Below are 14,600 nucleotides of genomic sequence, written 5' to 3'. Positions count from 1 at the left end.
AATCCACGCAGGAATCGCCTGGCGAAGGCCCGGGGTCAGGTGTGGGCCACCATCCCGAGACCTCCCTTCTCTCCAGGGCCAGCCCGTCTCCTCTGAGCACCTGCTGACCAGCCCAAAGCCCTCTCCACTCCTCAGCCTGAACTCCCCCAGAGTCTCCCTGTGGCCCACAAATCCTCTGGAGGCTCGGGCATCTGCATGCAAATCCCAAACCACTGTCCCCTTTGCACACACTGAGCCTTCCCTTGTCCTCGTCCTGGTCTACCGTGCATGTCCTCCCTCTGCATGGGCATGGGACATGCCCTCTGTCTCCTTCCCTTCCTGGCCTGCCCAACTCCTACCCACTCTCAGGGCAGACCCTCCCAACACACACACATACAGGCAGCCTGGGGGCATCCACGGGTCCCTCTACCACAGCATTCCCGGGGACGGGCCTGGTGTGGTGGCTCACAACTGTAATCCCAGCACTTTGTGAGGCCGAGACAGGAGGATCGCCTGAGTCCAGGAGTTCCAGACCAGCCTGGGCAACACGGCAAGACCCCGTCTCTACAAAAAATACAAAAATTAGCCAGGCCTGGTGGTGGCAGGTGTCTGTGGTCCCAGTTGCTCGGGAGGCTGAGATGGGAGGATCACCCGAGCCTAGGAGGTCGAGGCTGCAGTGAGCCGAGATCGGACCACTGCATTCCAGCCTAAGCCACAGAGCCAGACTGTCTTCAAAAAAAGAATTCGCGGGGAGGAAACACAGGCTGGTTGAGTACGGGAGTAATACGGATCAGGTGGATCAGGCGGCCGCACACCGCAGCTCTATGGCCCGGGAACGTTACTAAATACTCCCATGCCTCAGTTTCCCGCCTTAACGTGATAACACGTTACTGTAGTTTCTCCACACAGGGCTGCTGTAAGGATTAAAGGAGGCCGCGTGGGTAGAGCATCTCGTCGCCATTACCGTCATCACACGCCCCCCACCCAGACTCGATGGACCCCGTCTCTGCACCCAGGGCGACCGCAAACGCTTTCTAAGCCACGCCCCGGATGTCCCGCCTCCGGCGACTCGGAAGTCTTCATTTATTGGCCTCCCCAAACCAACATGGCGGCCCCCTACAAACTTCAAGCGCCGCTCTGTTCTAGCCAGTCAAAAGAAAGTATTTCTGAATCCCGCCTCTTTCAGCAGCCTTATTGGCCAATCAGACCACACCATGGAGCATCAATACAGAAAAAGGGGAGCCGGCCGGCCCAATGGGAGCGTCCTAGAGTGTAGGCTCCGCCTCCCGATTGACTGGCCTGCTCCGCAAGGCAAGTAGTGGCGGCGCTTCAAGGTGGGTGTTCATGTCTTGTCCGCGAAAGCCGGGCGTGGGCAGCGTGGCTTCGGGGGCGAGTGTGGTGTCCCCGTTGGCGCCGCCAGCTCTGCCTGGGTTTCCCCTCGGCTCACTCAGGACCCGCGGCCTCCGTGTCCTTCAGGTGCAGCGGGGAGCCCGCTCTCAGGGCGCATGCGCCGGCCGCTGTGCGCCCTCGGCCTCGATGGGGTCGGAGATCACTGGGAAGGTTGGGGAAGGTGCCGGGTTGGGTCCCTGGAACTACAGTCAGTGGTCCAAAGGAGTGGGCCTGTTAGGGGGTCACAGGTCGTGGGAGGAGCACTTATGAGCTCCGACTGAGTGCCGGGCTCTGGGGTGCCCTTGGCATGTATGGGCTCCCCTTATTCCCAAGATCACCAGCCCCCAACCCACTTCATAGGTGAGAAGACGGAGGCCAGGTCACGTCACCTGCCCAAGGTCACGCGGCAGGCTGGGGGACAGTTCCAGGAGGGCCTTGAAGCCGGGGGAAGGAATATGGTACCGAGGACTGTTCAGGCCTTGAAGGGTTTCCAGCAGGGCAGGGCTGGGTTCCGATCCTCTGCGTACCTCCTTATCATGTGACTTCCGAAGAGTCACTTTTTTTTTCTTTTTTTTTTTTTGAGACGAGGTCTCACTCTGTCGCTCAGGTTGGAGGGCAATGGTGTGGTCTGGGCTTACTGCAGCTTCTGCCTCCCGAGTTCAAGCGATTCTCCTACCTCAGCCTCCTGAGTAGCTGGGATTATAGGCGCCCGCCACCACGCCCGGCTAATTTTTGTATTTTTTGGTAGGGATCGGGTTCCACCATGTTGGCCAGGCTGGTCTGGAACTCCTCATCTCAGGTGATCCACCCGCCTCGGCCTCCCAAAGTGCTGGGATTACAGGCGTGAACCACCACACCCAGCCCTGGCGAGTCACTGAACAAACTGAGCCCCAGCGCCTTATTAGTGCCTCCCTCGTGGAGTCCTTGTAAGGATAGGATGGCAGTGCATGTGACCCCCTGGGCACGGTGTCTGGGGTGGGGAGCTAGCTAAGTTAACTCTCAGTGTATGCTGGTAGGGGCTGTTAATGTTTTTGGTCAGATTTGGGGAGGATGAAGGGAGGAGCAGAAAGATGGGAGACAGGATCTGTGGGAGGGAGAAAGGAAGGATGGATTTAAAAGGTTTCTTAGGTGAGGCAGAACTTGGAGTCCACAGAAACTGAATTGTAGCTCAGCTGAGCTGGATCAGGTGGAAAGCTGGGAGGCGCTGGGAACAGGAAAGCCACCCGTGCCTCTGACAGCAATGGGGTATGAGTAGAGGGCAGAGTGATACATGGGTCTCCAGTGGAGGCTTGGGATCCCTGCTGTGCCAGTCTCAGAAGAGGTTGGTACTTGGGCACACCCCACTCTCCACCCCTATTTCTGCCCCCAGATGCGCTGCCTGACCATGCCCACGCTGCTGCGGGCCCTGGCCCAGGCCGCACATACAGGTAGGACCAAGGAAGCCTTTGCTGGGGGTAGGGGAGCCCAGTCTCCTGGCATGAGGTCACGCCCCTCTTTTTGCAGGACCTCCTGGTGGCCGGACCCTCCACAGCAGTGCAGTGGCAGCCACTTACAGTGAGTACCTGGGTGGCCTCTAGCCTGACTGGTCCTGCCGGAGGTGGGGAAGAGACCTGAGTTCCAGTCTTGGCTTTGTCAGGGGCGTTCTTCTCTGAGCCTGTTTCCACTCTTAAAATGATTATGATGATGGAGACTGACTAATTCCCAGGGACAGGGTCCATCATGGCCGGAGTTAGCACGTGTGATCTCAGAGCTCCCTGGGGGTGATGGGGAGGGGATTGCCAGGTGTGAGCCATGGGTACCTGTGCCTTTTGCCAGTCCCTGGTGAAGGTAAAGGCTCAAGCCCCCCACTTCCCCCCTTGATTCCTCTTTCAAGCCCTGTTGGGCGGGGGTGCCTCTGGGCTCGAATGGCCACCCAAGCACAGGGAGAGGTAGGCAAGGATGGGCTCAGGCCAGAGGCGGCCTCCAGGGTCCTTGCTGAGGCTGGGGAGAGGTGTGGTGAGTGTACGGCCCCTTTGGAGCCCAGCAGTTGCACCTGGAAGTGAGGGCCAGGCCTCCTCTCCCAGAGACTCCAGGGAGACAGTGTGCGAGGCCCCTGCCACGGCCTCCCTGCCCGCCTCTCTGCAGAGTATGTGAACATGCAGGAGTCTAAGACGGACATGAAGTCAGTGACTGACCGGGCAGCCCGGACCCTGCTATGGACTGAGCTCTTCCGAGGTGCGTCCTGGGCAGGAGGGGACAGGGCAGGTGCCGGCTGGGCACAGATGCATGGGGGAGGAGGGTACCCCTGCCCACCAAACCCATGCTGCCCACAGGCCTGGGCATGACCCTGAGCTACCTGTTCCGCGAACCCGCCACCATCAACTACCCATTCGAGAAGGGCCCGCTGAGCCCTCGCTTCCGTGGGGAGCACGCACTGCGCCGGTACCCATCCGGGGAGGAGCGCTGCATTGCCTGCAAGCTCTGCGAGGCCGTCTGCCCCGCCCAGGTGAGTCCCCGCCCCAACCGACCACCAGGCCAGACCCTGCCACTGGGAGAGGGAGGCCAGGCAGCCCTAGGCCCAAACCCTGGCCCCTGCTTGATGTGTGTCCCCAGGGAAGTCCCTTTCCCTCTCTGAGCCACTTCCCCCGTGAATGGGAAGGATGAGGTCTTGCTACCGGAGCACAGAGTCAGTGAGTTGGCAAAGTGCAGCTTCCAGCCCTGGGCAGGTGCCTGACACACACAGGTTCCCCCTTGGGGTCTGGCCAGGGGTGTGACCCCTGGGCCTATGAGCCATGGGGTGGCACCTGAGGCCATCAACCCCTCCCTGGATATAGCCACCGTTTCCGGGGTCCTGCTTGTGTGCCTGTTGCAGCTTCCCTTCCCCAGTGGCTGCTCCCCTGAGGCCCGGCTTTCCGTTCTGTTAGTGGGTCTGGTGCTTACCAGAGGGGGCCAGGCCTGTCAGCACAGGAACAATATGACTCGGTCAGAGCTCTGGTCAGACCCCTGTGTGTGCCTGGCAGGAGCCCCGGCAGCCGCCATCGCTACTTCCTGTGCGCACAGCAACCCCTCCCAGTGTTCTATGACTCGGGTGGCTCCTGTCCAAGTCCTAGTTTGTCCCCTGGAGCACTCCCAGGTCCTCCAGGCCATGAGCTGCGACCCTGATGTCTCTACTCCAGCCACAGACTGGGAGCGCATAGGAGTGTCCCCAAACAGCAGTCATGATGGTCACAGCCGTGGCTTCCACATAGTGAGTGCTGTCCACAGACAGACCTGGCACTGTGCCACGTGTGTGACTCACAGCCTCTCCTGTAATCTCAACAACCACTCGAGGAGGTAGAGGTTATTGTCCGCATCTTTATAAGCACTGAAGGATGAGCCTGCCAGCCACAGGTCCCACTGTGAGTTGTGGCCACTACATTTCTGGGATGGGGGCGTAGGAGAGTCCTTGCCAGGCACCCTAGAAGGTCCTCCCAGCCAGCCCCTCCCCCAGCAGGCTACCCAGGAACTGAGAGTTAGGACGTGCCCTTGAGTTAGGGCTGTGCCCCTGCACTTGCTGTGTAGCTTTGAGGAGTCCCTCAACCTCTCAGAACCTTGTTTTTCTCATCTATCAAATGGAGAAAAGTAGATTTAAGGCACAGGATTGCAACCAACCGTGCAGGCGTTCTCGGCGATGTTGCAGGTTTGGTTCCAGACCATTGGGGTAAAGTGAGTCACACAGATGTTTTGGTTTTCCAGTGCATTTAAAAGTTAGATTTAGACCGGGCACAGTGGATCATGCCTGTAATTCCAGCACTTTGAGAAGCCGAAGTGGTGGATCACTTGAGGTCAAGAGTTCGAGACCATCCTGGCCAACATGGTGAAACCCCATCTCTACTAAAAATGCTAAAATTAGCCAGGCCTGGCGGCAGGTGCCTGTAATCTCAGCTACTTTGGAGGCTGAGGCACGATAATCACTTGAACCAGGAGGCAGGGGTTGCAGTGAGCCAAGATCGCAAAAAAAAAAAAAAAAAAAAAAAAAATTAGGGCTGGGTGCAGTGGCTCACACCTGTAATCCCGGCACTTTGGGAGGCCAAGGCGGGCGGATCACAAGGTCGGGAATTCAAGACCAGCCTGGCCAACGTGGTGAAACCCCGTCTCTAGTAAAAATAACAAAAATTAGGCGGGCGTGGTGGTGCACACCTGTAGTCTCAGCTACTTGAGAGGCTGAAGCAGGAGAATTGCTTGAACCTGGGAGGCGGAGGTTGCAGTGAGCTATGATTGCACCACCACACTCCATCCTGGGCCACAGAGTGAGACTTCGTCTCAAAAAAAAAACAAAGAATTTACACTACTGTAGGCTGTGAAGTATCTAAAACACAATGTACCTTAATTAAAAATACTTTAGGGGCCAGGTACAGTGGCTCACACCTATAGTCCCAGCACTTTGGGAGGTCGAGGTGAGTGGATTACTTGAGACCACCCTGGGCAACCTGGCAAAACCCCGACTCAACAACAACAACAACAAATACAAAAAATTAGCCCCTGTATTCCCAGGTACTTGGGAGATTGAGGTGGGAGGATCGCTTGAGCCTGGGAGGTTGAGGCTGCAGTGCACTATGAGCTGCATCAGTGTACTCCAGCCTGGGTGACAGGGCGAGAGTCTGTCTCAAAACAAAAAACCAAAAACAACAAAAAAAACTTCATTCCTAAAAAGTGCTGACCCAGAGATAAGAAGCAAGCACGTGGTTGGTAAAATGACATCAGTGAGCTTGCTTTATGCAAGGTTGCCCTAAACCTTCAATTTGTAAAACTCACAATATCTGGAAAGCTCGGTGAGGTGAGGCGGGACTGTAACCCAGCCCCCGTCGCAGGGTGACACCCTCAGGGCAGGGGGCGCTACACTGAACAACGCAGTGAACAGCACCCTGGTGAGAATGGGGTTCTTAGCAGATGACGCCGGCAGCTGACAAACAAGCAAGGCAGGCCGGGCGCGGTGGCTCCCACTTGTAATCCCAGCACTTTGGGAGGCCAAGGCAAGTGGATCATGAGGTCAAGAGATCGAGACCATCCTGGCCAACATGGTGAAAACCCGTCTTTATTAAAAATACAAAAATTAGCTGGGTATGGTGGTGCACACCTGTAGTCCCAGCTACTCAGGAGGCTGAGGCAGGAGAATCACTTGAACCCGGAAGGCTGAGGTTGCGGTGAGCCGAGATTGTGCTACTGCACTCTAGCCTGGCAACAGAGCGAGACTCTATCTCAAAAAAAAAAAAAAAAAAACAAACCAGCATGGCAGGGACACCAGCCGGGCGCGTGCTGAGGAGACAGGCGCCAACGGCAGAGGTGCAGGGCGGCCTCTTAACTGGAGTCCGGGAGGCTTCTGAGGGGAGAGGGCTTCTGGCACACACCAGGGGTGGGGATGAGCAGTGACCCGGGCAATGGGGGCTGGGATGTGACAGCGCAGCGCAGCAGTGTCTGGTGGCCCCTCCCACAGGCCATCACCATCGAGGCTGAGCCAAGAGCTGATGGCAGCCGCCGGACCACCCGCTATGACATCGACATGACCAAGTGTATCTACTGCGGCTTCTGCCAGGAGGCCTGCCCCGTGGATGCCATCGTCGAGGTGCGTGAAGCCCCTGGGTGGGAGGGGCGCTGAGGCTCCTCAGCGGTGCCTAACCACTGTCCCTGCACCCCACCTGCAGGGCCCCAACTTTGAGTTCTCCACGGAGACGCATGAGGAGCTGCTGTACAACAAGGAGAAGCTGCTCAACAATGGGGACAAGTGGGAGGCCGAGATTGCCGCCAACATCCAGGCTGACTACCTGTACCGGTGATGCCCCACCGGCCCACAACCCCTGCTGCCCAATAAAATACTGCTCCAACCCCACGGCCTCTTGTCTTGACTCTGGTGGTCCAGGGTGGGGCCATCCCCAGCCTGCCTGAGGCCTGTGGTGCCTCCAGCTGGACTAGGTAGCCCCCTAGTCTTTATGCTCTCTGCGGTCCTGCTGCCCCAGCCCGGCCTTCCTGTGGACTCCAGGGCCCCACCAGGCCCTCATGGCTGGGCCACAGGCTGCAGCATCACGATCACCCTGCCTCTTCCTGGGTGTCTTCCCCGAGGCCCAGCAATGCCAGAGGTCACCACAGTCCTGTCGTTCCCACAGTCCCAGCTGTCCCGGCTGGGGCCTGGGCCTCCTGTCTCCCAAGAGCCATCCACTTCTAAGACCCTTAGGACTTGGAGCATCCCAAGGCCTCAGGCTGAAGAACAGCAAGTGGGAGAAACTCCGGCCGGGGCATCCTTGCTGGGGATAGGAGGAAGCCTGCTTGGGGTGACAGTCACGCGAGGGTGACACAAGCCCTGCTGGCCCTGAGCTGGCCTTGCCTCCAGCCACATCCTCTTTCTTCCCCATGTTCCCCAGGCCAGGCTGCTCGTCCGGCAGCTGCTCACCACTTCCTGCTTTGCAGGCCCAGCAATGTGGTGGGGTTCCCCCAGGGTCACACACAAGCCCCTTGCCCACATAATGGCCAAAAGCAGCCCACTTTAACTTGTGCTAAGCACTGTGGAAGGATCTCACTTCATTTGCAGTGAGGAAACCAGCTCCGAGAGGTGAAGAGGCTTGCTCAGGGCCATGGAGCACACATCCCATAATAAAACTCAGTTCACAGACCTTGAACCCCCGTCTTCCATCATTTCCAAAAGTGCTTTTTACAAAGCACTACTTCGTAAAAACCTACTTTGAAAGAACAAGTTTCCTCGCCCAGTGAGTTTGGGAAATGCCCCAGCTGCTGTCTGCCTGCTGGCAAGTATGGCGTGGTAGACATTCAAGGCTCTGAGAAGTCCTGCAGCAAAAAACCAGCCTCTCCCAGCCCATTTCCAGGAAGCCTTTTCTCAGGTGTAACACCTGGGCCTTCTTCCTAGGCCAGGCATTGCCATCTAATGCCAAAGTGGCTGGGCCCCTGCTTGGGCCCCACAGCCTGTGGCACTGGGGTGAGAAGTAACTGCAGGAGTCGAGGGGAAGCCTGGAGCCTGGGAAGTGTCCACAGGTCCGGCTCACAGCTCATCTTGGCCACTGATGAAAACAGGTGCTCCTTCCAAAAACCAGGCAGGCGTAGGACTCCTGAATCCCTGCAGGTTTAGCTGTTCCCAGACATAACCGCTGTTAGAGCGCCGCGTGGAGCCTGTAGCTGCGCACGGAGCACTTCTATTCCAAGCGGGTCAGACTTTCCAGCTCACCGCTGGTTCTCTCCCTTAACCGTGGCCTCCCGGGCACTGCTCTGCTGAGACCGCACCAGAGCTGTCTGGTTGTGTCAGGCCCTGCCCCGGTCAGAACAGGCCTATGACCCCCAACAAGTCCCCCAATTTTCTGAGGAACCACAGCTGAGCTTGGTTGTGACTCAGTTTCCAGGCCCGACTCTGGGGCTCCATTTGTCCACCCCTGCCACAGCCCCTCAGGCCTTTGCTCACTGTGTGGGGCTTAGGCATTGCCAGAGCTGAAGGGCCCCTGGCCTCCAGTGGGAATGCCCCAGCCTGGCCAAAGTGCAGGCAGCTGGATGGCCGTGAGTCCCAGCTTCCAGGCGCTAGGACCTGATGATGCCCATGGTGCTGACCTGGAGCAAGGTCACAGTGACAATCCCGGCTGTGGCTGCCGGTGGAGCTGACAGCTGGCCTCTGCCCCAGGGTATCTCCCAGGGCCTGCTGGGTGCGGGGCCCTGGGCAGAACAAGGCAGCATGGCCTGGCCCTGTGTCCTGCTGCCAGTGAAGCAGGCCCGGAGTGGGGCAGCCATCCACCCAAGGGCCAGCGCGGGGCCTCTGCCGGGTGGTCAAGAGCAGGAAGGTGTAAGCACCGCCTTTCACTGCCGCGCACCCAAGGGAGGGGTCCCGGAGGTGGGAGAGCATCCTGGGGACCCCAGGCCCATGAGCCTGCGAATGTTGGGGTCCCATCAGCCAGAGGCACACAAGCCTCAAAGTGAGAGGAGAGCAGGGTCTCATCCCCTATCCTGAGCTGGGCCTGAGCGGAGCTGCCCCTGCATCAGGGCCAGCACAGACGCGTGCGGTTGGCACTGGTCCGTTATCCGCTCCGTTCTCCAGGTCTCCTCTCCGGGATTAAGCGCCCCACTGAGGACCCGTCCGCGAGGCCACAGCCTGGGCTCAGCCTCCCCCAGGCTTCCCGGACTCCGGTGGAGGCTTGGGCCGGGGGCGGGGCGTCCCTGGCCCCTCCCCGTCGCCCCGCCTGCCCGGAAAGGAGTGAGCGGCGCCGGGCCCCGGGCGGGCGGGAACGCAGCTCTGAGTGCGGCCCGGCGTGCGCCGAGTGGGGCAGCCAGCAGCGGAGCCGCGGCGCGCAGCCCACCCGGGTGAGTGACCCCGCTGGGGTCTGCGGAGCCCCAGCTCTGCCTGCCCACCCTCTTCCCCCGCCCCGGGGAGGGGATCTCGGCGCCCCACCCAGTTGGCTCCGTGAATGCAGCTCAGCCCGCCACCCCGCCGGGTGTCAGGCCTTGGGGGGGCCACGGAGGATCGCCAAGGGAGGAGGAGAAGGGTGGGGTGTTGGCCAACAGAGCTCAGCGTTCCTGGGCCAGGTGTGCGCGGAGCTTTCCCCACTGCATTCTTCCTGGGAGGGAGGGACCCATTCTACGGATGGGGAAGCTGAGGCTGCCCAGCTAGGAAGTGTCAGACCTGGAGACCAGCTGGGTCTTTTGACTCCAGAGCCGACCCCATTTGGAATGGAGGGGCCGCCAGACCCTCTCCTACTGCCTTCCCGTCATCCGCAGGGGAGGGCGGGGGTGCAGAGAGACCTGGTGGGTTCCTGGAGGAGCCTTATGAGGGGCCAGGAAAGGGGCACAGGGTGAGGAGTGGGCTGGAGCCTAGACCCCAGGCCGCAGGATGGAGGCATATTCATTTACACCATAAAAGTGGTTGGGTGACCCCTGGCTAGAGTGGGGATCAAGGGGGACAGCGGTAGGGGGTGAGCCAGTGGGGCCTCACATGCCAGGTGCGGGGGTTGATCACATCCCCACACCCCTCCCCCTGCCCATTATAGGTTGTTCCCCCACCCCCTGGGAAGTGATGGAAGGAGCCGAGCCATTGGCATAGTGGCTGTGGGAGCCCTGATGGCCCTGAGCCAGGGGTGCCCCCTCCCCGGATCCCCAGAGCTGACTCCCTACACCCCCTTATTTGGCCAGCACAGCCCCAGAGGGAGCCAGGTCAGACCGCAGCCCTCTTCCGAGCTCACCCTTTGTGCTGGGCACATAACGTTGGACTTTACCTCTCCAAGTGTCAGTGGAGTCCTATATAAAACAAAGGTCCAGCGCCCCCTCCCCCAGGATTTCTCCCCCCAGGGATTAGTGTGAGGTCTTGTGGATGAAGGGATTCAGTCGGGGCTCTGGTTATTTTTGTCACCTCCCTAGATCCTGTCTCTGTCAGGGGTGCCATGTCCCATTCACCCAAAGAGGAAGTAGAGGCCCAGAGAGGGTGAGAGACTTGCCCAAGGTCACACAGCCCTGGGCCCCAAGTCCCTCTGCCCTGTGGCCGGGCCTGGTCCTTAGGGATGGAACCCAGGCCCCCGCTACCCCCTGCCCGGCCCGCTTGCAGCCTTGGGCCGTTCACTCAGTGTTCCCTCGTTCCCTCCTTCTCTCCTTTCCCAGGCTGGGGCTGGGGCTGCGGTTCTCTATTTAGAGTTAAGTAAACCAGACCCAGGGGAGGAAGTGACTGGCTGGGCAGGCCCTGGCCAGCCCAGCAGCAGGCGGGGCCCTGACCAGGCCTGTCCCCTCCCCCTAATTTTCGAGCTGAGGAACTGAGTCCCACAGAGGGGCGCTGGGCCCCCAGAGCAGTGGCTTTGGAGCTGGAGGGGCCCCAGCATCCACAGGGCCAGGGCGGGTTGGAGGTGGCCTGGCACCCGCCCTCAGCCTGCATCGGCCTTGAGCAAGGCCCGGGGCCCTTCCCCGCCATTCTGCAGTTTCACTTTTGTTGGTTTCAACACCTGGTAGGCTGCGGCTGCTGCCAGGCGGCCTGGGCCTCAGGGGACGCCCCCCTCCCAGCAGCGGTGCTCCCTGGCCAGTCCCAGGGTACCCAGTGGAGATGCCCACCCCCGCCTCTCAGCACATGCAGCCCCACAGGGAGCAGGGAGGGCTCCAGCCACCCCTGGGGCAGCCCTGGGCCTGAGTGCCTGGGCCAGTGGGATCCTGTCTAGGGTGAGGGCAGCCTGAGAGGGGGAGGCCAGAGTGAAGGTGGGGGTGGAGCCGGTGTCATTGGGAGATGCTGGAGGTAGGGGCGGGGGTCCCTGTGGGCAGAGCAAGCCAGGAGAGAACTTGAGGTTGGCCCGAGAGAGGGCTTTGGGGTCTCCCAGTCCCACTGCTTACTTCCTGCGTGACCTCAGCACCGCGCCAAGCCTGCCCTAGCCTCAGTTTCCACCTCTGTCAGATGGGGGTGGTAGCAGCAACAGCTTCCAGGATTCAGTGAGTGAAGGTGCGCAGATGCCCGTGGTTGGGAACTGTCTGTGGTCCGCCTCTGACTGGCCCCCATCCGTGTCCACCCACAGGACCATGGGCTCCATGTTCCGGAGCGAGGAGGTGGCCCTGGTCCAGCTCTTTCTGCCCACAGCTGCCGCCTACACCTGCGTGAGTCGGCTGGGCGAGCTGGGCCTCGTGGAGTTCAGAGACGTGAGTCGGGTGGGCAGGCGTGGGAAGGGGGCTACTGCCGAGGTTAGCCCGAAGGCCTGTGCAGGATGGGGACCGCCCCCCCATAGGGCCCTGGCCCCGTTTGAACCCCAGCGGCCCCTGCCATGGGCGCTGCTCATGGGAAGCCCGTGGCTAAGGCCCCTGAGTGGGCTCCTCCCCATGCCCTCCTGGGGTGTGGGGTCTGGTCTGTGCTCTGATCAGCCTCTTGTGGCTCCCAGGGTGCTCAGCACCTTTCTGGAGGAGGCAGCTGAGGCCTGAGGAGAGTCAGGCCTGGGCTCTAGGCTGAGAAGCTCCCTGACCCCCTTCCTGAGACACTGACCCCTCTGTGTGGCACCCACAGCTCAACGCCTCGGTGAGCGCCTTCCAGAGACGCTTTGTGGTTGATGTTCGGCGCTGCGAGGAGCTGGAGAAGACCTTCAGTGAGTTGGTCCCAGGCGTACATTCCAGGCAGGCTTCCTGGAGGAGGCATGGGCCAAGTTTGATCTGAAAGGAAGAGTCTGGGTTTGCCAGGTGGAAGGCAGAGAAAGGAGGTACACAGCAGGGCCCCGCATGGCCAAGATAGAGCAACTGAGATCTGTAAAGTGTGCTTGGGAAGGTGGCTGCCTTGTGTGGGCTGAGCAGAGGGCCTAGGGCAGGGCTGGCTGGGGAGGCCTTGAATGCAGCGTAAGAGCCCAGGACTTCGTCCTGTGGGCACCGGGGAGCCACAGGGATTTCTAAGTAGGGAAGAGGCACACACAGAGCTTTCTCCTCCGCAGCTGGGCTGGGGTGGGTGGGCCCAGGATCTAGGGTTGGATGCCCCCAAGGAGCATGCAAAAGGGACCCCTGCCCTGGGCAACCGCTCTCAGGAAGAGCCTGAGGGGCACCAAGGCAGGGGCATGGAGCAGGCTGGGTTTTGTGTTTGCTGTTGCAGTTCATAGCTTTTCAACAATCAGGCAGACACAGGACGCACGCCAGCTCCGGTCCCAAGCCCTGCAGCATGAGGGCCAGCCTGTGGGGAGACCTCAGGCCCTCTGCCGAGCAGTGGGGAGGGAGAGCAAGCCCAGACCTGAGCTCAGAGGAAGGGGAGCACAGCTTCTGGATGGAGATTTGGCCAGGATTTTCCGGCCGCCTCTGCCTGGTGAATCCAGCAGCTAGTGGCGGATGGCGTTTGGGGCAGCAGGTGGGGTCCTCAGCTGTTGAGACAACATCGACTGCACCCCACTCCCGTTCCTCTGCGCCCAGCCTTCCTGCAGGAGGAGGTGCGGCGGGCTGGGCTGGTCCTGCCCCCGCCTGAGGGGAGGCTGCCGGCACCCCCACCCCGGGACCTGCTGCGCATCCAGGAGGAGACAGAGCGCCTGGCCCAGGAGTTGCGGGATGTGCGGGGCAACCAGCAGGCCCTGCGGGCCCAGCTGCACCAGCTGCAGCTCCACGCCGCCGTGCTGGGCCAGGGCCATGGACCCCAGGTCAGCTCCAGCCCAAGCAGGAGACTGGGAGGCTAGGGAGGGGCTGTCCGGCCCAGGGCTCATGGTGCTTCTGGGCTCCTAGCTGGCAGCCGCCCACACAGATGGGACCTCAGAGAGGATGCCCCTGCTACAGGCTCCCGGGGGGCCGCATCAGGACCTGAGGGTCAAGTGAGTGAGGGGTTGACCTCTTGTCCTTTCTGGCCAGCCCAGAACCCCTGGCCAGTTGCTGGGCTGGGCCAGGCTGAGCTCCAACTCCTTGTCCAGTGCTCTCCCCTCTGTTCCTGCTCTCAGGCTGCCCCCACCTCCTCCTTCAGGCCTGGAACTTCCCACAGTCCCAAGCCCTGGCCCTGGGGGGGTCCTTCTCTTCTGGCCCTGCCCGGGAGGCCTCCTGCCTTCCGCTGTGGGCAGGGCCAGTGGGCCCAATTGCCCGATTACCCATGCTGGTCAGGGTCCTGCCCTGGGGGCCTGGTGGGGGAGGCAGGGCAGGAGGTTGGAGCAGTCCTGCCCAGCCCCGTGGCCGCCAGCTTTGTGGCAGGTGCGGTGGAGCCCCACAAGGCCCCTGCCCTAGAGCGCCTGCTCTGGAGGGCCTGCCGCGGCTTCCTCATCGCCAGCTTCAGGGAGCTGGAGCAGCCGCTGGAGCACCCCGTGACGGTGAGCAGCTGGCCCTGGGCTGGGGGGTCCTGGGCAGAGTGAGACTCCAGAATCAACTGAGCCTGCTCTGCAGGGCGAGCCAGCCATGTGGATGACCTTCCTCATCTCCTACTGGGGAGAGCAGATTGGACAGAAGATCCGCAAGATCACGGACTGGTGAGTCACTGGGAACACCCGCCCCACCGCCCCGCTCTGCAGGCCCCTGCTGTCACCTCCCAGCCTGCCCTGTCACGACTCCTCCCCATGAACTCCCTTCAGACTCAGAGTCTCGTAGCCGGGACCCTCAGGCCCCTCACGAAGCACAACCTCCCTCCAGCTTCCACTGCCACGTCTTCCCGTTTCTGGAGCAGGAGGAGGCCCGCCGCGGAGCCCTGCGGCAGCTGCAGCAGCAGAGCCAGGAGCTGCAGGAGGTGGGTGCCCTGGCCTGGCCTCCCAGAGGTGGGTGCAGGAGGTGGGTGCCCTGGCCTGGCCTCCCAGAGGTGGGTGCAGGAGGTGGGTGCTCCCAGCCCAGCC

The 14,600-nt window shown here is 61.1% G+C and overlaps 3 protein-coding genes across 5 annotated transcripts in view; 2 read left to right on the top strand and 1 right to left on the bottom strand.

Annotated features, from left to right (window-relative positions):
* NDUFS8 (NADH:ubiquinone oxidoreductase core subunit S8) overlaps positions 1–7,213 on the top strand; it is a 150,602-nt gene extending 143,389 nt beyond the window's left edge. Inside the window, exons 2-8 of one of the 3 annotated variants that reach the window (XM_050756776.1) lie at positions 1,261–1,313; positions 2,738–2,795; positions 2,872–2,922; positions 3,493–3,582; positions 3,681–3,853; positions 6,821–6,949; positions 7,029–7,213. In XM_050756776.1, the coding sequence (XP_050612733.1) occupies positions 2,738–2,795; positions 2,872–2,922; positions 3,493–3,582; positions 3,681–3,853; positions 6,821–6,949; positions 7,029–7,160 (633 nt within the window). In that variant the 5' untranslated portion in view covers positions 1,261–1,313 and the 3' untranslated portion in view covers positions 7,161–7,213. The other 2 variants (XM_050756775.1, XM_050756774.1) reach the window with 2 other exon arrangements.
* Positions 1–14,268, bottom strand: part of NUDT8 (nudix hydrolase 8) — a 162,157-nt gene extending 147,889 nt beyond the window's left edge. Inside the window, exon 1 of the mRNA XM_050756806.1 lies at positions 14,265–14,268. The gene's annotated coding sequence lies outside the window, so the exon portion shown is untranslated. The remainder of the gene's footprint in view (positions 1–14,264) is intronic.
* Positions 1–14,600, top strand: part of TCIRG1 (T cell immune regulator 1, ATPase H+ transporting V0 subunit a3) — a 40,978-nt gene that overhangs the window by 18,776 nt on the left and 7,602 nt on the right. The window contains exons 2-9 of the mRNA XM_050756608.1: positions 9,581–9,675; positions 11,856–11,976; positions 12,335–12,413; positions 13,216–13,436; positions 13,519–13,604; positions 13,961–14,087; positions 14,161–14,243; positions 14,404–14,497. Of these exons, the coding sequence (XP_050612565.1) occupies positions 11,860–11,976; positions 12,335–12,413; positions 13,216–13,436; positions 13,519–13,604; positions 13,961–14,087; positions 14,161–14,243; positions 14,404–14,497 (807 nt within the window). The 5' untranslated portion in view covers positions 9,581–9,675; positions 11,856–11,859. The remainder of the gene's footprint in view (positions 1–9,580; positions 9,676–11,855; positions 11,977–12,334; positions 12,414–13,215; positions 13,437–13,518; positions 13,605–13,960; positions 14,088–14,160; positions 14,244–14,403; positions 14,498–14,600) is intronic.

Source organism: Macaca thibetana, chromosome 14 (assembly GCF_024542745.1).
Source record: "Macaca thibetana thibetana isolate TM-01 chromosome 14, ASM2454274v1, whole genome shotgun sequence".
NCBI classification, from domain to species: Eukaryota; Metazoa; Chordata; class Mammalia; order Primates; family Cercopithecidae; genus Macaca; species Macaca thibetana.
Note: the sequence above shows the minus strand (reverse complement) of the source record. Positions and strands in the feature narration are given on the sequence as shown.